Here is a 25,693-nt window from a genome sequence, read left to right on the forward strand (position 1 = left end):
AAAATAAATAATTTTCCGTGCTAAAATTAATTTAAAAATTGAACTTATGAATGAACTAAAATAAAGTCTACATGGATGAAGGTTTGCTTGCTGAGCTGGAAGGTTCATTTTCTGACGTTTCATCTCCGGACTAGGTAACATCTTCAGTGAGCCTCCAAATGAGCAAACCTACATCCAGAACCTCAACCTGAGCTACAAATCTTCTCAAAACTCACTAACAGAGTCTACATTTTTGTAACATATATATAAAACCAGGCATTTTAAATGATTATTATCATGAATACAAAATATAATTCGCTGATTACTATGACAAAATTAAGAAATACAAACTTCTAAAATAAAGTTTTAAATTTGCTCTTTCCACACAACTATTTTTCTTCACATTAGTAATTTTGAAACTGCACTGGTAGTAAGATTCTCACTTGGATTGTCAACAACGGGTTTTGAAGTGATCAGTGAAAATGAATGTTGGACATGTACAGTTGACAATTACAACTGTTGGAATTGTTAAACAGCTGTCACTTGAAATTGTTTTATCACAATTTTTTAAAGATAGTATGTTTGAAATAACTCCACAGAGGCCGATATCCCATCATCAAGTCATCCTTTATTTATATATGCACAATACATGGACTTTGACCATTTAGTCAGAGCCAGTCCCTAGTGTGAAGAGAATCTCTGATACTCCTATTTATATTTGACAGCCAGGGCTTCCTGATTGGCCCAGGTTAACATCTGCAAACAGGGATCTCACATGCAATGAGCTCCATGTGATCCTTGTTCCAATCACTACAGTGTTCAATGTCGCTTTTCTGTTTCAAAGTCACATTTTTTAAAATGGTCATGTATGTTAATTTTTTTAATTCATTCATGGATGTGCATGCTGCTGGCTGGACCAGCATTTATGACCGATCCCTAATTGCCCAGATAGTAGTTGAGTCAACCATATTGTTGTAGATCTGGAGTCATATGTACATCAGGCAGGTAAGGATCTCAGATTTCCTTCTCTGAAGGATATATTTGAATAGGAGTTTTATTTTTAAATGACAATTGACAGAGGTTGCCATTATGCTACCTTTTATTTCCAGATTTTCATTGAATTTAAAATTCACCATTTACCATGGTGGGATTCAAACTCACTTAACCCAGAACCATAGACTCAGGTTCAGGATTACTACTCTAGTGATATTACCACAATTACCTGCCCTAAGTTGTATATAAAGTACTAACATAATTGTTTTTCCTTCTGTTTTCTACACTTCATGTTCAGGCTGATGAATATGATTCCCACGCTTCCCATTCTTGATCCAGCAGGAAACATGTATTACAACTGGCTCCTGATTATTACAATGCCTGTGATGTACAACTGGACAATGATCATCGCTAGGTAGGATGAAGTGCAAACAAAACTCACAAATAACCCAATATAAATATTACACTGTCATTGTGAAGTGCTCATTGAGGATTATAATTCTCAATATACTTAATCATATTAAGTCAATCTCAATACTGTAGGAAGTGACAATTGTATCTGGCGTAAGAAGGTGAAATTGAATATTAGTTATCCGTGGGATTTTATCAAGAACTCTTCAGTAACTGAATCAGGACAGGATGATCAGATGGCAAGACCTGTGACCTTAAAGCAATAAGGAATATTTGTAAGTTCTTTAAAATTCTTGTGAAGTCTCTAATGACCCTTGACGTGGAAGTAGCATCAACTAAAAGGAAGTTATGATACCATATCACTGGCAGACAGAAGAACAGGCAAAGAACAAATTGCTGTAAAGGAGAGATTCAAGGAAATATTCAGTTCATAGAATGAAGACTCAAAGAGAAAGCAGAGACAGGAAGGAGAACATGTAGAGCCCACTTTTCCTGTTTGGCAGAAAAGGAGAAAATAGCTTTTAGTGGCACAATTCAGGCTGGTAAAACCAGGATATTGGTATGAATATCTTACAGACACTATAACCAGGGGCAACCTTTTCACACAGAGGGTGACACGGGTATGGAATGAGCTGCCAAAGGAAGTGATGGAGGCTAGTACAATTGCAACATTTAAGAAGCATTTGGATGGGTATATGAATAGGAAGGGTTTGGAGGGATGTGGGCCAGGTGTTGGCAGGTGGGACTAGATTGAGTTGGGATATCTGGGCGGCATGGACGGGTTGGACTAAAGGGTCTGTTTCCATGCTGTACATCTCTATGACTCTAATAGCATATTGTCAGACAGTTTGATTACATAGTATCGCTGTTAGCGAGAATGATGCTAATGCAAGTGGTTATGTAAGATTATCAACTACATAAAGAGGAATTTAACTTCTTATTTAAAACATCATTTGCATGTTAATTCATGTTCATTCTAGATTAGTTTTGTTTCTTACTAAACTAAATGTTAGTAAAGGTGATCTCTTATTGATAATTTCTTCATTTTGGGGTCATCTGGTAAATTTATTTATTTAAAGAAAATCATAACAATCTGGAAATTGATTGTCTTAACTTTGTGTTAGTGTACAGCTTATTGAAAGTCAAAAAGTAGAAGTTAAAGGGCTCTAAACCAAAAATTATGTAACAGGTTTCAAAAGAAACAAACAAATATTTATTAAACTATTAAATTATTTAGTGTATATCCTGTTCTTCATAGTGTCTCCTTGACAATTCATTTAGAGCAAGATACATTGTTATTGAGTGATGTATTTCTTGAGGGAAACTTTAATTAAATGTTATGTGTTGGGGAAGATATCTGTAAAGTGAGCTGTACTTTATATGATAAATGGGTAAGGTATTACAAATAAACTAAATGGAATAGATACTTTTGTTGTGTGTAACAAAGCATTGAAATGTGAGTTTGCACCTTTGACCCTTGATATTGTTAGTTACTAACTTCAGGCAAAATATTTTTATTGTCAATGGAAACAAATAGCAAGGAATCACCTAGATTCATCCCAAATGCTTCATTATAGAGTCGTAGACCTATGCAGCATGGAAACAGATCCTTCAGTCGAACTCGTCCATGCCAACTTGGCAATTGTGGATTACTTTCTTAGCCTAGAATGATGATGTATTGGATAGAAAAAATTAAAAGTAGAATAGGAAAAAGGTTTTGAAAAAATATACAGAACAGCATCAACTACAGGTTAGATATTATCATAATTTCCTACACGCAGAAAAATATTATCAAAGCACTTTACAAAATAAAAGGAAAGGGAAACAGAAAGAGATTAAGCTGTGTTCTGAAAACACAGCCCAAGGAGACAATTGACTCTGAACAGGGGTAGAGCCTTTGGGGAGATACTTCCAAAGGACACAGAATAACAAATAAATGGAATCCCACCAATAGTGGAGACAAATGAGTAAGGTACGAAAAGTAAACCAAATTCAGAGAAAGCTGGGTGTATTCAAGGAAATATAACTGAAGGGGATCACTGAAGTTGGAGGTAAAAGTATTAAGGAGATTTGAAATTGAGAATGTGATTGTCAACAAGCATGGTGGATAGTGAAGTTTGATCACAATAGGGTTGACAATATTTAAGAACTTGTTGTAGATGTAAACGTTTTGTTGGGAATGGCATGGAGGATGCCTAGCCCACTATTTGAGTCATCCAGCTTCAAAATCATAAAGTAATACTTCCCAAATTCTTTGCCCTGTATGATCCTACTTTAATATGCCAAACGCTTTGTCACATCAGGGACTGGGAGGTGTTCTTTAGCTAATGAGTAGGTTGGAGTTGGGATGGGGTTGAAGGTTTGGGGTGGTGCTGGTTTAGCTCCTGAGCTGGGAAGGGGTGAGATGTTCAGGATGGGGAATCATTGATACGCTAACTTAGGCAACCATCTGGATCAAAACATTTGTCTCGACCAGAACTGCTTTCTAGAATTGTTTCAGCCAGATCTTTCCAGATTCTGTTAGGTGAGCACAGTTTGAGTAACAGTTTCCTTTCATCATTAGAGGATGCTTTTAGTTGTTGCAACTAGATTGAAGCTCAAATTCAACTGTATTTTCTGCAACATCTGTACAGATATGTGTTAGACCTTTTTTATTTGCTTATAGTTATAGTGATGTTACCTCAATGTCACTTTGCTACAGTATCTATGTATCCATTGATGTAACTAGTTTCCAGAAATCTACTGTTTTCTGTCTGGAGGCTGCTCAGTGATGAAGCTGCCACAGTCCTTTGGGTTAGAGAATCCCAAACATTCACCACCCTCTGACTGAAGAAATTTCTCTTATTTCAGTCTTAAATTGCCTATCCTTTGTCTTGAGCTTATATCTCTTACTTTTAGACACACTAGCTTGGGAAAGCAAATTATTTACATCCTCCCCGCCATGCCTTATACAAATTTTCAATGAAGTCACTCGTCAGTGGTTGAATCTCTAGACAACACAATGGGTGGCATGGTGGCTCAGTGGTTAGCACTGCTACCTCACAGCACCAGGGACCCTGGTTCGATTCCAGCCTCGGGCACCTGTCTGTGTGGAGTTCTCCCTGTGTCTGCGTGGGTTTCCTCTGGGTGCTCCAGTTTCCTCCCACAGTCCATGCTAAATTGCCCATAGTGTTAGGTGCATTAGCCAGAGAGAAAGGGTCTGGGTGGGTCCCTCTTCGGAGGGCCAGTGTGGACTTGTTGGGCTGAAGAGCCTGTTTCCACTTTGTAGGGAATCGAATCAAATCTAAAAACAGACCCAGTTGCCTTAATCTCCGCTCGTAGCAAAGTCCCACCAACGCAGGACTATTCTAGTGAATCTCACTACACTTCCTCAATGACAAGAATATACTTCCTTAAATAAGGGAAACAAAACTGTACACAATGCATCAGATTAGATTTCACCAATGCTCTCTATAACTGCAGCAAGACAGCTTTATCCTGTACTCAAACCACTTGTGATGAAGACTAATATGCCATTTGCCTTCATAATTGTTTGCTGCACTCATGCCTTAACTTTAAGTGACTCATGAACAAGGGCACCAAATTCCCTTGAGACACCCACACTTCCCAACCTCTCACCATTTAAGAACTATTCTGCTTTTCAGTGTGTTTTTTCTACAGAAATTAATAACCTCACACTTGCATATAGGGGATAAAAAGACAGTTCTTTAAAAACTTTCAATAAACACTCATCGGGAAACCGTGCAAGAACGTAATTTCTAGAGAAAACCAACATTTGTACTGTAAAAGGGGAAGTGCTGATTGATTGTCAAATAGACTCTGATTTTAGAGGTGTTGCCATGGAAAATGAATTCATGAATGATTGACAGGCGACTATCAGGTTTTGTTTAAATTTTAAAACAGGCCAATTGCTGACTGTTGACTGTCAATCATCGTTCACAGAGACATTCTCCATGGAAATGCTTCTACCAGTTTGAGCTCATTGTCTATTTAAACCGTGTTCTCCTTTTATACAGTGTAAATGTGATTTTCACTGAGAATTGGTATTCATGCATAGAGACCTGATGAATGCAAGAGAAAGGACAGGTGATAGCCTGGTGTTACTATCACTGGACTGTTAATCCAGAGACCCAAGTAATGTTCCATGAATCCTACTATGTCAGATGATGGAATTTGAATTCATAAAGTATCTGGAATTAGGAATCTAACGATGACCATAAAACTGGTTTTGATTGTCAGGAGAAATCCATCTGGTTCACTCATGTCCTTTAGGGAAAGGAAACTGCTGTACTACACATGACTCCAGACCCACAGTAATGTGAGTGACACTTAACTGCCCCCTGGACAATTGGGGATAGGTAATAAATGCTAATATGGCCAATGACAGCCACATCCCATGAACGAATTTGAAAGAAAGATTTGACAAAATAGTTTTATCTCAGCAACACTCAAGTTCTTTGCTACCAAATAATTTCACAGTGTGATCATGTTCTAGCCTATTCACTTTGAATATTCAAGTCCTTTAATCCTTCTCATATCTTACATCCCTACCCAGGAAATTTGTGAATATTACAGTTAGTTCCACATCCAAATCATTTATAAAGATTGTGAATAACTGTGAACCTCGTATTAATCTTTGCAATATCACTCTCGTAACAGCCTGTTATCCTGACAATGATCTATTTATTCCTGTGCTGCTTTATTTCTGTTAAACAATTCTCAATGTATACCAATATATTTTCCCCATGCACACTTATTTTCTTTACTAACCTTGCACATGATATCTCATCAAAAACTTCTGAAAATCTAAATACACCATACTTTCTGGTTTTCATTTATCAATGCTACAAGAAAATATCTCAAAATGTTTCAACAGGTATGTCAAACTTGATTCTCTTTCATAAATATATACTGACTCTGCCTAAAGTTGCTATTCTTTCCAAACTGTCCAGTTATCCATCCTTTATAATAGATGCTAACATTTCTCCACTACTGACATCAAACTAACAGGTCTATAATTCTTCATTCACCTTCTTCCTCCCTACTTAAATAGTATGGTTACATTTACTACTTTCCAGTCCACCGGAATCTTTCCAGAATATATAGCATTGTGAAATATAATCACCAATGTATCCATTATTTCTCTCGCTACCTTCTTCTCTACATGTAATGGACTTATATTTCTCCTGAGTATACAAGCAGGAGGCTGGGAGAACACAGCAAGCCAGGCAGCATTAGGTGAAGAAGTTGACGTTTCAGGGGTAACCCTATTTCAGGCTATTTCCTCCTAGCCAAATGTTTCCTTTTCTTAAATGTAAAGAATCTTTCACAGTCCACCTTTATGTTCCTCCCTAATTTAAATTTACTTCCCTTTCTTGATCAGCTTCGGTGTCCTCATTTGTTGGTTTCTAAATTATTTCCAATCCTAAACTTACCAATTGTTCTGATGAAAGCCAAATCCTTTGATCAATTGCAATCTTTCACTTCTTTCATTGACCATAATTGATTTATCTTCAACTTTGGGTGTTTGTGCCATACAGGAATGTATTTGTGTTCTAAACCATATTGTATCTCTAACTACTTGCTGTTGCCAAGCTACTCTCCAATACTTTTGTCAACCATAGTGAATGCAGTCCCATTACCTTCATAATTCATTTCAAGTCTAAAGATCCTAGTTTCAAAATGAATTATACCACATTCAAATTTAATTCCAACATTTTATCACTTTACAGTTATTATTTCCCAATGGCTCTGTTTAGCAAGATTATTGATTAGCACTTGTTATTACACAATAATTTAATATCAATAAATCCCAAATAGCACGATCTTTAGTTGGTTTCTCAATGTACATCTGCAGAAATTCACCTCATGCACTCTAAGGGGTATGAGCTCAGTGAGCTATTTGTCTTCCTTCTGTGCTGTAAATGACTCTATAAAAGCTAATAGCATAGTTAATATATGAACGTTTATAGTTCTGCCTGTGCTGAGATTACCACAAGGAACTAGAAAATTACCATAATCTCACAATAGTTTATAACTTATTACTTCAAGAAGATCATTACTGATCCCCTGATAATTCATTGAAACGTCTTAAATACCTTGGTAGAAAATGTTAAATTCAATTGAATGAATACTAAGGTATTTTTCATTTTGTTTTCACTTCTTTTCTCATTTAGAGCATGTTTTGAAGAACTTCAGTCTGACTACTTGAGCACGTGGTTCATCCTTGATTATGTATCAGATGTTATTTATATACTCGACATGTATTTAAGAACAAAAACAGGTAAGTGTACTTATATTTATTTTGTCAAAGAGTTTTGAGGCTATTTGCCATCTATGTGAGGGTCGATTTTAACCCCCATTGCTGGACTGTAGCAAGTAGGAATGGAAAATTCACAGTGCTGTGTCACTTTCTGGCACCTAACTCCAAATCACCTCTGGGACAGAGTATCTTAGATATGGTTTTGTGAAAGGAGAATGGGTTAATTCATAATCTTGTTATGACAAGGCTTATGATAGAATTCTTCATTGGAACAGAAAGTAAAGTAGTTCAATCCAAAAGTAGGAACCTAAATCTAACCAATGAAACTATGCAGGCATGAAAGACAAGTTGACTGCAATAGAAAATATACAAAAGGCATGATAGCTCTCAATATTTAAGGACTAAATGTATCCATTACAAAAATTATATATTTCGCTTGGGTGAAAGAACACAACAAAAAGTTTGTCCAACCTAACAATGAAATTGAGGATAGTATTAGCTCCAAACATATGTCATATAAAGCAAAGCAGACCAAGCAATGGGAGCAGTTTAGAATCCAGGGAAGGAAGACTAAGAGGATGATGAAGACGGAGAAATAGAGAAGGAGAGTAAACTTGCAGTGAAATTTAATGTAGACTTTAAGCGCTTCTAGAGGTATGTAAAAAGAAAATAATTAGTGAAAACAAGTGTAAGCAGTCTAAAGGCAGTCTAAAAAGGCAGAATTGTTCATTATTCACTCATGGGATGGGGGTATTCCTGGCTAGGCAGCATTTATTGCCTAGTTACACAGAGGATAGTTAAGAATCAACTGTATTGCTGTGGGTCTGTAGGTCAGACCAAGAAGGGATGGCAGTTTCCTTCCTTAAAGGTCATTAGTGAACCAGATGGGTTTTTTCAATAATTGACAATGGATTCATGGTCATCATCATCATTAGATTCTTGATTCCAGATTTGTAAAAATATTAAATTCAAATTTTAATATCTGCCATGGTGGGATTCAAACCTGGGTTCCCAGAACATTATCTTGGTCTGTGGCTTAACAGTCTAGCAATAATATCACTAGGCCATCATCTCTCCATAAGTGCTAATGAAGACCAAGGAAATGCAGAGCAATTAAGCAAATACTTTTTGTAACTGCTTCGCAGAAGAAGGCACCAAAAACCTCTGAGAAAAGTTAGAGAAGCAAAGTTCTGTTGGAAAGTAGGAACTAAAGGATATTGGTCTTACAGGTACTTAAAAAAAACTACAAAGAAATTAATGAAAATGAAAGCCAACAAATCCTCAGAGACAAGGCCTAATAATTTTCATTTCAGAGTAATAAAGGAGGTGGTCATGGAAAGCGTGCATATAGTAGTTGACATCTTCCAAAATTCTATAGATCCTGGAACAGTCCCAGCAAATTGGAGGGTGGCAAATTTAACCCCACAGTTTAAATATGGAGGGAGGAGAAAACTGGGAACTACAAATTTGTTAGCCAACATGAGTAGTGGGGAAAAAGCTGAAGCCTATTATAGACAATGTGATAACAGAACATTTAAAACATACCAACAGTATTATACAACATCACATGGATTTATGACAGAGAAATCATGTTTAACAAACCTACTGGAGTTTTTTGAAGATGTAACTAGGATATATCAGATAGGGATCTGATCCAGGAAAGCAGTGTTCGGGCTCCTGAGTCCATCCATTCCAGACCAGCTGCTTCCTTCCTTCTTTCTATACTCTTTTCATCTTCTTTCTTTTTCTTCACCTTCTTCCTGTCAGTGGTGGCAGAGAAGGTGACATCATAAAGGGGGATGGCCGGAGCAGGACTCCCTGGTGGTGGCCTAGCCTGGCAGCAGAGTGAGAGACACATGGTTGTGGTAGGCCCAGAGGTGGACTCCTAGTTGTGGTAGGCTTAGAGAGGGACTCTTGGTTGTGATAGGCCCAGAGAGGGATTCCTGATTGTGGTAGGCACAGAAGGGGACTCCTGATTATGGTAGGCCCAGAGGAGGACTCCTGGTTCTGGTCGGCCCAGAGGGGGACTTCTGCTTGTATAGACCCAGAATTGGGGACTCCTGGTTATTGGTGAGGCATTCCTGGTTAAGGGGTAAATGTGGATCCAGCATGGGACGCAGCATCGGCATCTGTGTGGACGAGATGGATACTGCGGCAAAGAGATGGCACCTGAAGAGTGGCGACTCTAATATTGGTAGATCCAGCACAGACAGCGGTGAGATGGTAGAGGAAGAATGATAGTGCAGGTGTCATTGGTGAACCTGTTCAGGACTCAGAACCCATGGCAGAGGCAGTGGAACAAAGATGGACTCTCTTTTAGCGATATCTTTTTATTCTTTCTATTATTGGTAGGCTACTTGGTAGTATGGATGAGCAGAGGGATCTTGGTGTCCATGTACACAGATCTCTGAAAGTTGCCACCCAGGTAAATAGTGCTGTGAGGAAGGCATATGGTGTACTGGGCTTTATTGGTAGAGGAATTGAGTTCCGGAGTCCTGAGGTCATGTTGCAACTGTATAAGACTCTGGTGCGGCCTCATCTGGAGTATTGTGTGCAGTTTTGGTCGCCATACTATAGGAAGGATGTGGAGGCATTGGAACGAGTGCAGAGGAGGTTTACCAGGATGTTGCCTGGAATGGTAGGAAAATCTTATGAGGAAAGGCTGAGGCACTTGGGGCTGTTCTCATTGGAGAAGAGAAGGTTTAGGGGAGATTTGATAGAGGTGTATAAGATGATTAGGGGTTTAGATAGGGTCGACACTGAGAACCTTTTACCGCTAATGGAGTCAGGTGTTACTAGGGGACACAGCTTTAAATTAAGGGGTGGTAGGTATAGGACAGATGTTAGGGGTAGATTCTTTACACAGCGGGTTGTGAGTTCATGGAATGCCCTGCCAGTAGCAGTGGTGAACTCTCCTTCTTTATGGTCATTTAAGCGGGCATTGGATAGGCATTTGGAAGTTATTGGGCTAGTGTAGGTTAGGTAGGATTCGGTCGGCGCAACATCGAGGGCCGAAGGGCCTGTACTGCGCTGTATCTTTCTATGTTCTATGTTCTATTATTCAAAATGGCATTGGATTGTGGTGAAGGTTGATGCTTTTCACTGTATTTTACTGTATTATTCACTGTAAAATACAAGTCACAAAGTCTCATTCAAATTCAAATTCAGACAAGAGAGAACCAGTAAATATGCTGTATTTGGATTTTCAGAAAGCAATGGTTATTGTGAAAAATCAAAGCACATAGGATTTGTGGTAAAAATGGAGTGAGAATTGGGTGGACAAGCAGGAGGCTGGAAGGACACAGCAAGCCAGGCAGCATCAGGAAATTGAGAAGTCGACATTTCGGGGCTAACCCATCTTCAGGACTGAGGTGGGAGGAAGAGGAGCTGTAGATAAAGGGGGTGGTGGGGGCAGGGTGGTGAGGTGAGGATAGATGAAGACAGGTAGAAAGTACGACCTGGTTGGTTAGTGAGAGGGATGAATCCAGTTGGTGGTTGGGAGAAGTGGAAGGGAGGGGGAGGGGGTGGGAAGGGAGGTTATTTGAAATTGAAGAACTCAACATTGAGTCCTCCGGGCTTTAAACTGCCCACGTATAAGGTGAAGCGTTGTTCCTTCAACTTGCGGTTTGGTTCATTGTGGCAAAGGGGGAGGCCTAGGGTGGTCATGTCAGAAAGGGAGTGGGAAGGGGAATTAACATGGGCAGTTACTGGGAGGTCCATTCAGCCCCTATTGACCCGGCTGAAATGCTCAGCAAACTGTTCCCTAAGTTTACATTTGGTCTCCCCGATATAGAGAAGACCACATCGTGAGCACTGGATAGAATAAACTAAGTTGGAAAAGAGGAAAGTGAACCTCTGTCTCACCTAGAAGGATTGTTTGGGGCGCTGGATGGAGGTGAGGATGGTGGTGTACTGGCAGGTTTTGTGTCTGTTCTAGTTGCAGGGGAAGGTACCTGGGGGTTCGGGAGAATTGGTGGGGAGAGTGGCGCAAACCAGGGATTGGCCAAGGGAGCGGTCCTTGCAGAAGGCAAAGAGGAGTGGGTAGGGGAAGATGTCCTTGGTGGTGGGGTCTAGTTGGAGTTGGCGGGAGTGTTTAAAGATGATACATTGAATGCAGAGACGGGTCGCTATCTGTATTGCATTTGGAAGGGATTGGCTTTAGAGCAATGGAACGGGGAATGGAGGTGGTGCGGTAGAGGGCTGTATAGATGACATGGGGGAAAATGTGTTGTTCGAAATAGGTGGACATCTGGGATGCTTGGAAGTGAAATGTCTCCTCATCTGAGCAGATGAGGTGGAAGCAGAAGAATTGGGAGAACACAAGGGAGTTCTTGCCAGATACTGGTTGGGAGGAGGTGTAGTTCAGGTAGTTGTGAGAGTCTGTGGGTTTAGAGTAAACATCCATCTGGAGACTGTCGCTAGAGATAGAAATGGAGAGGTCAAGAAAGGGGAGAGAGGTGTCCGAGATGGACCAAGTCAATTTGAGGGTGGGGTGGAAGTTGTGGGCGAAGTTGAGGAACTGCTTTAGTTCAACCTGGGTCCAGGACGCTGCACCGATGCAATGCCTGTGTAGGTACTGAGGAGGGATGGCTCGACATGGCCGACAAAGAGGCAGGCATAACTGGAGTCCGTCTGAGTGCCCATGCCCATTTGCTGGATTTGGAGGAGATGGGAGGAGCTAAAGGAAAAGAGTTGGGAAGCAGACAGAAAGAGAGTTAAGTGTCTTTACACACAGTTCACTAAAAGCAAGCATGCAGATACAGCAAGCAGTTAATAGGGCAAATGTATGCTGGCCTTCCTGACAGTACAGGTACAAGGAAGTCTTAGTGAAGCTGAACGGGTTTTGGGGAGGTCATACACGGAGTACTGTGTATAGTTTTGGTCTCCTTACCGAAGAAAATATATAATTGCCATAGAGGTAATGCAACAAAGGTTGACCAGACTGATTTCGAGTCATAGAGTCACAGAGATGTACAGCATGGAAACAGACCCTTCAGTCCAACCCATCCATGCCGACCAGGTATTCCAACCCAATCTAGTCCCACCTGCCAGCACCTGGCCCATATCCCTCCAAACCCTTCCTATTCATATACCCATCCAAATACCTCTTAAATGTTGCGATTGTACCAGCTTCCACCACATCCTCTGGCAGCTCATTCCACACACGTACCACCCTCTGCATGAAAAAATTGCCCCTTAGCTCTCTTTTATATCTTCGCCCTCTCACCCTAAACCTATGCCCTCTAGTTCTGGGCTCCCTGACCCCAGGGAAAAGACTTTCCCTATTTATCCTATTCATACCCCTCATACTTTTGTAAACCTCTATAAGATCACCCCTCAGTCTCTTATGCTCCAGGGAAAACAGCCCCAGCCTGTTCAGTGTCTCCCTGTAGCTCAGATCCTCCAATCCTAGCAACATCCTTGTAAATGTTTTCCGAACCCTCAAGTTTCACAACATTTTTCCGATAGGAAGGAGACCAGAATTGCATGCAATATTCCAACAGTGACCTAACCAATGTGCTGTACAGCCACAACATGACCTCCCAACTCCTGTACTCAATACTCTGACCAATAAGGGAAAGCATATCAAACGCCTTTTTCACTATCCTATCTACCTGCGACTCCACTTTCAAGAGCTATGAACCTACACTCCAAGGTCTCTTTGTTCAACAACACTCCCTAGGACCTTACCATTAAGTGTATAAGTCCTGCTAAGATTTGCTTTCACAAAATGAGCACCTTGCACTTATCTGAATTAAACTTCATCTGCCACTTCTCAGCCCATTGGCCCATCTGGTCCAGATCCTGTTGTAATCTGAGGTAACCCTCTTTGCTGTCCACTACACCTCCAGTTTTGGTGTCATCTGCAAACTTACTAACTTGTACCTCTTACGCTCACATCCAAATCATTTATGTAAATGACAAAAAGTAGTAGGCCCAGCACCGATCCTTGTGGCACTCCACTGGTCACAGGCCTCCAGTCTGAAAAACAACCCTCCACCACCACCCTCTGCCTTCTACCTTTGAGCCAGTACTATATCCAAATAGCTAGTTGTCCATGTATTCCATGAGATCTAGCCTTGCTAATCAGTCTCCCATGGGGAACCTTGTCGAACGCCTTACTGAAGTCTATATAGATCATATCTACTGCTCTTCCCTCATCAATCTTCTTTGTTACTTCTTCAAAAAATTCAATCAAGTTTGTGAGATATGAGTTCCCACGCACAAAGCCATGTTGACTATCCGGAATCAGTCCTTGCCTTTCCAAGTACATGTACATCCTTTCCCTCAGGATTCCCTCCAACAACCTGCCTACCACCGAGGTCAGGCTCACCGGTCTATCATTCCCTGTCTTGTCTTTACCGCTCTTCTTAAACAGTGGCACTACGTTTGCCAACTTCCAGTCTTCCGGCACCTCACCTGACTATCGGTGATACAAGAATGTCAGCAAGAGGCCCAGCAATCACTTCTCTAGCTTCCCACAGAGTTCTCGGGTACACCTGATCAGGTCCTGGGGATTTATCCACTTTTAACCGTTTCAAGACATCCAGCAATTTCTCCTCTGTAATCTGGACATTTTGCAAAATGTCACCATCTATTTCCCTACAGTCTATATCTTCCATATCCTTTTCCACAGTAAATATTAAAGCAAAATATTCATTTAGTATCTCCCCCACTTTCTGTGGCTCCACACAAAGGCCACCTTGCTGATCTTTGAGGGGCCCTATTCTCTCTCTAGTTACCCTTTTGTCCTTAACATATTTGTAAAAACCCTTTGAATTCTCCTTAATTCTATTTGCCAAAGCTATCTCATGTCCCCATTTTGCCTTCCTGATTTCCCTCTTAAGTATACTCCTACTTCCTTTATATTCTTCTAAGGATTCACTCGATCTATCCTGTCTATACCTGACATATGCTTCCTTCTTTTTCTTAACCAAACCCTCAATTTCTTTAGTCATCCAGCGTTCCCTATACCTACCAGCCTTCCTTTTCACCCTGACAGGAATATACTTTTTCTGGATTCTTGTTATCTCATTTCTGAAGGCTTCCCATTTTCCAGCCATCCCTTTACTTGCGAATATCTGCCCCCAATCAGCTTTTGAAAGTTCTTGCCTAAAATGTCAAAATTGGCCTTTCTTCAATTTAGAACTTCAACTTTTACACCTGGTCTATTCTTTTCCATCACTATTTTAAAATGAATAGAATTATGGTCACTGACCCCCAAGTGCTCCCCCACTGACACTTCAGTCACCTGCCCTGCCTTACTTCCCAAGAGTAGGTTAAGTTTTGCACCTTCTCTAGTAGGTACATCCACATACTGAATCAGAAAATTGTCTTGTACACACTTAAGAAATTCCTCTCCATCTAAACCTTTAACACTATGGCAGTCCTACTCGATGTTTGGAAAGTTAAAATCCCCTACCATAACTACCCTATTATTCTTACAGATAGCTGAGATCTCCTTACAAGTTTGTTACTCAATTTCCCTCTGACTATTGGAGGGGGTGGGGGGGGGGGGTTCTATAATACAATCCCAATAAAGTGATCATCCCTTTCTTATTTCTCAGTTCCACTCAAATAACTTCCCTGGATGTATTTCTGGGAATATCCTCCCTCAGCACAGCTGTAATGCTATCCCTTATCAAAAATGCCACTCCCCCTCCTCTCTTGCCTCCCTTTCTATCCTTCCTGTAGCATTTGTATCCTGGAACATTAAGCTGCCAGTCCTGCCCATCCCTGCACCATGTTTCCGTAATTGCTATGATATCCCAGTCCCATGTTCCTACCCATGCTGAGTTCATCTGCCTTCCCTGTTAGACCCCTTGCATTGAAATAAATGCAGTTTAATTTGTTCGTCCTACCTTGTCCCTGCCTGCCCTGACTGTTTGACTCACTTCTGTTCTCAGCTGTACCCGTCTCAGATCAATCTCTTTCCTCACTATCTCCCTGGGGTCCCTCCCAACAACCCCCACCCCCCACCCCGACTCCCAACCTTACTAGTTTAAATCCTCCCAAGCAGTTCTAGCAAATTTCCCTGACAGTATATTAGTCCCCTTCCAATTTACGATCAATCCGTCCTTCTTGTACAGGTCACTTCTTTCCCAAAAGAGATTCCAATGATCCAAAAATGTGAATCCTTCTCCCACCAACTCCTCAGACATGCATTCATCTGCTCTATCCTCCTATTCCTGCTCTCACTAGCTTGTAGCACTGGGAGAAATCCAGATATTACTATACTTGAGGACCTCCTTTTTAAATTTCTGCCTAACTCTCTGTAATCTCCCTTCAGAGTTTCAACCTTTTCTCTTCCTATGTTGTTGGTTCCAATGTGTACAATGACCTCCTGCTGGCCCCTCTTCCCCGTGAGAACATTCTGCACCCTCTCTGAGACATCCTTGATCCTGGTACCAGAGAAACAACACACCATTCTGCTTTTTCTCTGCTGGCCACAGAAATGTCTGTCTGTACCTCTGACTACAGAATCCCCTAACACAATTGATTTCTTGGAAGCCGATGTACCCCTCGTTGCATTAGAGCCAGTCTCAATACCAGAAACTTGGCTGTTTGTGCTACGTTCCCCTGAGAATCCATCACCCCCTACATTTTCCAAAACAGCATACCTGTTTGAAATGGGTATAGCCACAAAAGACTCCTGCCCTAGGTGTCAACCTCTCTCACCCTTCCTGGAATTAACCCATCTATGTGACTGTATCTGAGACTTTCCCCCCTTCCTATAACTGCCATCCATCACATACTGTTGCAAATTCCTCATCGCTTCTATCTGTCTCTCCAACTGGTCCACTTTATCTGATAAGATTCGCATCCAACGGCATTTATGGCAGATAAAACCCACAGTAACCCTTAAACTCTCTTTAAATTCCCACATCTGAAAAGTAGTACACATCACTGCAAAGCCATTTTTGCTCCTTCACAATCTATAGACCCGGAAAATAACACAGTCTTATTCCTCTACAAACACTGCCCCAGGTTAAATTAATAGCTATGGCTTATATTTTAAGTTTAATCAAGAGACTTCTCTCCAAAAACATATAATCAAGAAAGAATCCACCATACTCACTACTGCAGCCTTTCTCTTGGACAGACTTAAAACAACAATTAAATTATCTGATTCTGTGCTATGAACTTCACCCAACAGTTCCTCCAAGATTAGTTGTGAATTTCACTGTTTGTTAATTTTCCCAGATGCACTCTGATGTCCAGCGACACACATTTCTGGAATGGTAGGTTTGTCATAGGATAGGTTACGTTGACTGGACCTATATTCACTGGAGTTTAGAAGAAAGTTTTGATCCTCTTACTTGAGGAAGGATGCAGTTGCATTGGATGTAGTTCAGAAACAAATATCACTAAATTAATTCCAAAGATGAAAGGCTAGGCTTCAGGATGGTTTGAGCAGTGTTGTTGTATGCATGCTGGAATGAGATGAAATCTAATTGAGCTACGTAAGCTGCTAAAAGGAATTGACAAAGTTGAGCTGGAGCAGATATTTCATCTTGAGGGGTAATCTAGAACAAGAGGTCATAGTTTTAGGATAAGGGGTGGCAGATTTAAAACAGATGAGGTGGAATTACTTTCTGAAAGTGTTGTGAATATATGGAATTCATTGCCATTGAAGGCTATGGAGGCATGGTCACTGAATATATCTAAAAAAGAAATGGTTTTCTCAAAGCTGAAGGTGTCATGGTTTAGGAGGATAGATTGGAAGTATGATGTTGATGTAAAGTATAAACTGTTATTATGTTGAATGGCAGAGTTGGCTCAGTGGCTGAATGGCTTTCTCCTGCTCCTATTTTTTATGTTTTTCTGTTTCTCCACACCACTGCTATGTCTTGGCATTTATAGCCTTGGAACCTGGCTGCTTCAGGTGGATGCCTCAGTTCATAAATTAACCAGAGACATGTGACATTCATGAGAACGCCCATGAAGTAAGCACAGCCTGCACTTCAATCACTTGTACTCGATGTTGAGTGGCCGAGCTAATCAACTGTCCTTGATGGGACTGTTCAGGAAAATAAGATATGTCTTGCTTTATATAATAGTTAGGTGAGGCCAGAAAGCATTTACAAAAGGTGAAATTTGAAAATGTGTGGAATTTCATGTAGAATGCACAAATATTCTCACTCTAATGCATTGCTTTGTGGTTAAATCCTAAAATAGAAATTAATACCCTAGTTTTCAACATATTTGGCAGTACTTAATTATTTTGGTTAAAATGTGTTTCTCTCACTTGTTATTGCTCTTCTCGCTTAAATCTTACGTCATATCTATTTCCAAACATATCATTAATTAATTTTTTTTTTCACAGGGTATCTGGAACAAGGTCTATTGGTCAGTGATGGAAAGAAACTCAGAGAAAAATACTTTGCCACAATCCAATTCAAATTAGACGTCATCTCACTTATACCAACTGACTTTCTGTATTTTTTATTTGGACTGGAATATCCAGAAATTAGATTAAATCGTTTGACTAGGATTAGTCGATTGTTTGAATTCTTTTCAAGAACTGAAACTCGGACAAACTACCCAAACATTTTCAGGATTTCCAACCTTGTCATGTACATTGTGATCATTATTCATTGGAATGCTTGTGTGTATTTTTCAATTTCCAAAGCTATAGGGTTTGGGGCAGATACATGGGTATATCCAAATGTATCCATTCCAGAGTTTTCCCGGCTTGCTCGGAAGTATGTGTACAGTCTCTATTGGTCAACACTGACACTAACTACCATTGGTGAAACACCTCCTCCTGTAGAGGATTCAGAATACTTTTTTGTGGTGGCTGATTTCCTAGTTGGAGTGCTGATTTTTGCCACCATTGTTGGTAATGTTGGTTCTATGATTTCCAACATGAATGCAGCTCGTGCAGAGTTTCAGTCAAGGATTGACGCCATCAAGCAGTACATGCACTTTCGAAAAGTGAGCAAAGATTTGGAAAAGAGAGTTATCAAATGGTTTGACTACTTGTGGACAAACAAAAAAGCTGTAGATGAAAGAGAGGTCTTGAAATATCTTCCTGACAAGTTAAGAGCAGAAATTGCCATCAATGTCCACCTTGATACACTGAAGAAAGTTCGAATCTTTGCAGATTGTGAAGCTGGTCTGCTGATTGAGTTGGTGTTGAAACTAAGACCCCAGGTGTACAGCCCAGGGGATTATATCTGTCGCAAAGGAGACATTGGTAGAGAGATGTACATCATCAAAGAAGGGAAACTTGCTGTTGTTGCTGATGATGGAATTACTCAGTTTGTGGTTCTAAGTGATGGCAGCTATTTTGGTGAAATTAGTATTCTGAATATCAAAGGTAGTAAAGCTGGAAATAGAAGAACAGCAAACATTAAGAGTATAGGCTACTCAGATTTGTTCTGCCTCTCCAAAGATGATCTAATGGAAGCACTCACAGAATATCCCGATGCAAAAGCAATGCTGGAAGAAAAGGGAAAGCAAATTCTAATGAAGGATGGTCTTTTGGATTTAGATATTGCCCAGCTTGGAGCTGACCCAAAGGACATGGAAGAGAAAGTAACAAGACTTGATATGGCAATTGATCTTTTACAGACTAAATTTGCTCGACTTCTGGCAGAATACAACTCTACACAACAAAAACTAAAAGAAAGAGTAACAAAGATTGAGAATAAAATTAAACAATCAGGAATGCAATTTGAATATTCAGAACTGGTAGATGCTGAAGCACCAACTGAAACTGAAGAAAGTAAAAAGTAGTGTAAGTATGCATATTAATAATACAAAGCTAATACTTATTTTTTGCATTACTGGATGTACTAACAATACATATCTCAGAATGAAAATTCATTTAAACTTTGACAAATTGTTATAGAAAGGATATTTCACTGTGTTTAAAATATATATTATACATAAAATTCATACAGATTGATGAGTTACAACTGAAAGCTGTCTGTTGGGAATATATTGGAATTTAATTACAGGTCACAAGCAAGTATTTGTATCAGGATAGAATATTTCTTGCAGTACTCAAAATTAAAACCGCACTGTTAAGTAAAAATGTCAACAATGTTTCTTACTTAAATCTACTGTATATGTATAAGAAATTTATATTTACAGTGTACCTTACTCAGTATTTTCCAAAATACTTTACAGAAAAAGGATTATTTTCAAAGCTCAACCATGATTGCAATGCAGACATTATTTATAATATGTTAAAAACAACTGTATTCAAAAATCTATATTATCAAGTTTATATGTTTTTGTAACTATGGCTGTGCAATTTCTTGGGTTGGTAGCTTAATGTTAGTTAAGTTCTCACCTTACACTACTCTCCAGTGCTAAACCAAATGGCATTTGCAGAGTCATGAGCTGGGGCTGGGGAGAGGGGAAAATCTCTTGTGGAAGAGGCCTCTTCAAGTGCATTCTGTTTTCTTACCAAATCCACAATCTTATGACATTGAGGCAGTCTTACAGATGCTGCCCACACACACACCCAGACCTTTCACATAACTTTGTGAATATTTCTATTGGCCTCCTTGCTCAGGCCTGGCTGTGGGAACTAAAGGAAAAATAAGGTGTCATTACACCTGGATGAATGCCCGAACAGTCATTCACCTTAAAAGGAATGACGACATCTTCCTGAAATAGTGGTGGTCAGTATAACCAGATTTCTGCCATTTCCCTGGAGATTTGTAAATCTCATGCTGGAGTTACAAGATGAAACTGGTAGAATTCTTGGAGACTTTGGGTTCCATGATTCAGTAATAAATTATTGTTAACTGTTAAGCAATCATGTTTTAAAGAATAACTTTACATCTGAATTGTCACATAAGTTGAAATAATATATGGACATAAAATACAAACAAAGAATGACTAAGTCATTAGTAATAATTGACACTTTACATTTAGTGAAGTTGCAATCTGAAAATAGAAATATTGTGGGAATTTCTAGCTTCAGTTTTGTCTTGGCTCTTCAATGGAATCTATTGTTTTATCACTCTCATTAACTAGGTCTCGGAAGTGCATGAGGACAGGGAGATTCTGCACAAATTATATATTGTCAGACTATCTCTGTAGCAGGTTAAATTAACTGTAGAAATTGATTAGACTGGGAAGGCAACAATTTATTTCTTTATAGAATGTTGTTAAAAGATGAATGTGTACTAATAAACCTGTACTGAAAAAAAGTAATATACTTTGGAATAATATATTTCATATACTAATTAATCATACATTATACATACATGATGTTGAATCTTAAATATGTTGTGCTGCCTGACCTGCTGCGCTTTTCAAGCACCACGTTAATCTTGATTCTGATCTCCAGCATCTGCAGTCCTCACCTTTGCCTGTGTTGTACAAAAGTCCATTACTTTCTGCTGCATTTGAAATTCTGTCAGTAGTGTATTTGATCAAACATATAGAAGAAGTAAATATTGAAATAAATTTACTTTATACTATTATTCATGATGACTATAGAATGGCTACTTCGAGTCTGTTTGCATGGTTCTTAACAACTTTTCAGATACGTGAACAGAGTATACTTGAGCAGAACTTTCCTGTGGTAGAGTTGAAATTTTCTTTCTATATACCTCATGACATTATTACTGTGTGATTGTATAAAATTAAACACCATAATAATTCACAGGTACATTTTAAACCTTGTGGGTTCTTGCTAAAAGTGTAATAATCCAGGACCTCTGCTGCTGACCCTGCTGAAGTTTTTGCAGTTAGATGGAAGTGCAATGATTTACCTAGTTACGCTAACTCTTGCTAACAAGATTAGAAAGTTTGCCAAAACAGCAAAAGGCTTTTATTTGTTGACTCCACATTTAAGAAACTATTCTGAATGTATTTGGGATTGTTGCTGGATCCTTGAGTGGAATTTCTAAATTGAGCTTGTCAGTAAACCAGATGTACCAGCACAGTAGAAAAGCCGAGCCAAAGAAATGCAGAATCCAGAGAAAGTGCTTTCCACCACAGGTTCATTCCCCTGCTCCATAAACACTGATTTTATTTTTAAAAAGGCAGAAATTTCACTGTTACATGATTATCTTGAAAGTGAAGATTAATTCCAGGACTTGGTATACCCCATTTTGCCCTGCTTTCCTGCTGTTCCAATGGTTTGGTACTGGAGTGATAGCGGGAATACATTGGAATGGACACAGAATTTCAGTCCTTTGTTAAAAAAAGGATGTTATTCATGACATCTTGCAGCCAAATAATTAAGAATAAATTGTGTATTTTGATAAGGACTATTTTGACCCATGTAAAAATATATTGTTAAGTTAAAATAGATTTTAGCTTAATTTTTATTTTACTTTACAGGTCACAAGTCAAACGTTTTATGCAGTATTAAAAAGTATTCTCTAGATTTAAAGTAAACAGGTCTGAAGTAGTCTTTTTGTTCGACTAATTCAGTCATTTCTGCTGTTCAGTTTGAGTTCATCAGGGTAAACCAACGAAATAGGAATAAAGAATATCAATGAATACTATCAATATAACAGTAGGGCGGTGACAATGAACTAATTTTTATATAACAGCTATCATAAATTCAAAGTCAGATTGATTTTTTTATTACACTTAACAGTTAGGCAATTTTTATTGTTTGGTGAGCAGAGTTTTGTAAGTCAAGTATTTATGCTGCAGATATTTCAGGTTTTTATGTTTAATATGATATTCTAAGTGGTTTAAATTTTTATATTATTTAACATCAAAGTTGTGCACAAGTCATGGATTTGCAAATAATTGATTCATTATATAGGCTAGCATTTGTCTGACATTTAGAACGATTGGAAATACTCTGAAAATACAATATTAATAAACTCGAAATAATGTCAATTATATTTGTTGTGAATTTAACAGACCTGTTCTTGAAGTTCACCCTTAACTCTTCTTCTATACATTCCTGACATGTTAATTTAAAAGGTTTTTCTACAAACTAGAATTTCTTATTAAGTTCATTCATGCAATGTGGGTTTCATTGGCAAAGCCAACATTTGTTAAACATCTCTAATTACCCAGAGAGTAGTTTAGAGTCAATCACATTGCGATGGGTCTGTGTCAGCCAGCCAGATAAAGATGACAGTTTCCTTCCCTAAAGGACATCAGTGAACCACGTTGGTGTTTGGAACAATTGACAATTGTTTTATAGACAAAAGGTGTGGTGCTGGAAAAGCACAGCAGATGAGGCAGCATCCGAGGAGCAAGAGGGTCGACGTTTCGGGATTAAGCCCTTCATTGGGAATAAGGGTTTCGTTTTATGGTCACTATTTGAATAGCTTTTCATTCCATCTGTTGTGGTAGGATTCAAATCCATGTCCCTAGAACATAGGGCTGCAGTTTATGAGTCAGTAACATTATCACTACACCACCACCTTTCTGTTCCAACTGGATTGGTGGATGACTTCTAAGAGACAAATATTGCGGTGGCATAAGACATGGATTTGCATTGCAAACCAAATTCCAAATGGAATCAGTCAGTTAAGTAGGGGAGGTGGTGGTGCAGTGATATTGTTGCTAGATTAGTAATCCAAAATCCCAGACTAATGTTCAAGGGACATGGGTTAGAATCCCACCATGGCACCTTGAGAAATTTGAATACAAAAAAATCTGTAATTTAAAACATGGCCAAATGATAGCCCTAAAAATATTGTTAATCGTTCACAAATCATTAGCCATTTTAGCTTATTTGTGGCTCTTCAGGATGTGACTCATTCTGCAAGCCACTTAATTCAAGTGTAGTTTGTGTTGGGCAGGAAATGCTGACCTTACCAACGACTTCTACAAGAATTTAAAGAAATAATAATTTTGTAAATTATACTACAAAAGCATACTATAGAATATGGCACTATGAAAATCAGTTATAGAAAATTGCGCTGTAGAACATTGCTATACCTGTTCAGCAGAATGTTAGCGTTATCCAAACAGCGCCCACAATTTGTCAATCATGTTATAGCCAATTCACGCTGACAAAACCATGCTATACCAGAACTACCTATATTTCTGGTACCTACCTGTAATCGGTGTGTAATATAGTCTGATGAGAGTCTGAAAGCTAATGAGGTCATGTTACATGTTCGCTTTTGAAATATCCTCACTGAGGTCTGGCAGGTTAAAGGCCCCCAATCAATGAGGACAATTAAGGCAATAAATTTTGAAATTGCTTGTGATACCTATTTTTCCAAGTCATTTTAAAAAAAACTGTCAGAGGAACAGCAGCATTCTGTAGAAGACCGTTGTTAGTAGTGTTCAGGAATGTTATGGTGAAGGTGAAATTTGGTCCCTTGGGTTTCACAACAAGGAAAGAAAAAATAGAATAGTTTTAGGAGGCACATCAGCTTCATCACCAAGACAGCCTACTTACCCATCTGTACTATTACCTGTCTTCACCCTGTTTCAACCGAGCTATGGGTAAGCTCACATTAATGCCCTTGTTATTCTAAAGTTGATTATTTTAATGTTTTCCAGCTCAACTTCTCAGATTACAGCCTCCATAAACTTGAAATTCATAGAATGGTGTTATTCTTCCATCATTTCCCTGCTCACTGACTTATATTGTCCTGAGTCAGGTAACACTTCCAATTAAAACATTCACATCATTGCCTTCAAAAGTTCTTCCCTGTTTTCCTGACTCTCCAGCTCAGTAACCTTCTCAATCCTGCAACCCTTCAAGATATCTGCACTCCTCCATTTCAGCCAGGAGCATGTCATTAAGTTTCATCATTTCACCTTGTCTCCAGTTTTCATTTGTGATATTCAATTGTTTAATTGGTATGTGTTTGATGATGTTAGTCTATTTACTGATCTATGTTCACCGTGCTTGATTGATTAAGACTGGGCATCTGAGAGTGAAACTAAACAGAGGCAAGAATTGCACGTATGTGTGAAGACATCTTGTAATTGAAGAGATACATTAAAGCAGTGCAAAGAGACCTTTGACTTGGAACTATCATCTCTGAATTGTTCTGAGATAAATCAAATTCCCTTTATATAAAATATTTATCAAAGCAGTAAATGCATAAGAATATTTAAGAGAGTTCTAAAACCTTCTTATTCAAACAAAGCTTTGGTTGATCATCAAATATCTCTTTATGGTTTATTTTTTCTTTTTTTTGCTTGATAACGTTTCTGTGAATAGAAAAAAAAGGAAATGGGGAACATGATTTTCCCTTTGAACGTGCTCCACTGTTTACTAGAATCATGGCTTGTCAATTACTTCACCTTCTGAAATAACGCATTCATTCCTAAATTTCCTTATGGATAAAATCTGTCGACCACAATCATGAACATGCTCAGCGATGGACCATAAATAGCACTCTGGGGTACAGAATTCCAAAGATTCACAAACTCTTGAATGAAACTATTTCTGTGTGTCTTAGTATTAACTGGCTGCCTAAGGCACATCCAGCTCTGTAGGTTCCCCAACCATGAAAACACTTTTTCAGCATTTATCCCAGTCACCCTTCCTCAAAATTCTTCATATTTCAATTAGATAGAGTCATAGAGATGTACAGCATGAAAACAGACCCTTCGGTCCAACCTGTCCTTGCCGACCAGATATCCCAACCCAATCTAGTCCCACCTGTCAGCACCCGGCCCATATCCCTCCAAACCCTTCCAATTTATATACCCATCCAAATGCCTCTTAAATGTTGCAATTATACCAGCCTCCACCACATCCTCTGGCAGCTCAAGGTCATTCTCATTCTTCTAAACTGCAGAGAATGTAGGCCTTGGCTACACAATCTCTCTTCATTGAGACTGACCTCTCATCCTGCTCAGGCAAGTACGCCCTTCTTTAAGCAAGGAGACTGTACAAGATGTGATTCTTCTGGTGTATTTTAATTAATGCCTAGTACGGTCCTGAGACCTCTTTGCACTTGTACTTCACAGCCTTTATAACAACAGTCAACATTTCATTTGCCTTCCCAGTTGTACTCTGTATATGTGCTAATTATTAGTGATAAGGATACCCAGATCCCTCTGAATGAAAATACTTCCCAGTCTCTCACCATTTAAAAATTACTCTTTTCTTACTTTCTCACCAAAATGGATAACTTC

At 39.1% G+C, this 25,693-nt stretch overlaps 1 protein-coding gene across 1 annotated transcript in view; it reads left to right on the forward strand.

Moving 5' to 3' along the window:
- The window catches only part of cnga1b (cyclic nucleotide gated channel subunit alpha 1b), a 33,877-nt gene extending 14,490 nt beyond the window's left edge, over positions 1–19,387 (forward strand). Inside the window, exons 6-8 of the mRNA XM_060824555.1 lie at positions 1,271–1,387; positions 7,560–7,666; positions 17,973–19,387. Of these exons, the coding sequence (XP_060680538.1) occupies positions 1,271–1,387; positions 7,560–7,666; positions 17,973–19,387 (1,639 nt within the window). The remainder of the gene's footprint in view (positions 1–1,270; positions 1,388–7,559; positions 7,667–17,972) is intronic.
- Positions 19,388–25,693: the final 6,306 nt, after the last annotated feature.

Source organism: Hemiscyllium ocellatum, chromosome 1 (genome assembly GCF_020745735.1).
Source record: "Hemiscyllium ocellatum isolate sHemOce1 chromosome 1, sHemOce1.pat.X.cur, whole genome shotgun sequence".
In the NCBI taxonomy this organism is placed as follows: domain Eukaryota; kingdom Metazoa; phylum Chordata; class Chondrichthyes; order Orectolobiformes; family Hemiscylliidae; genus Hemiscyllium; species Hemiscyllium ocellatum.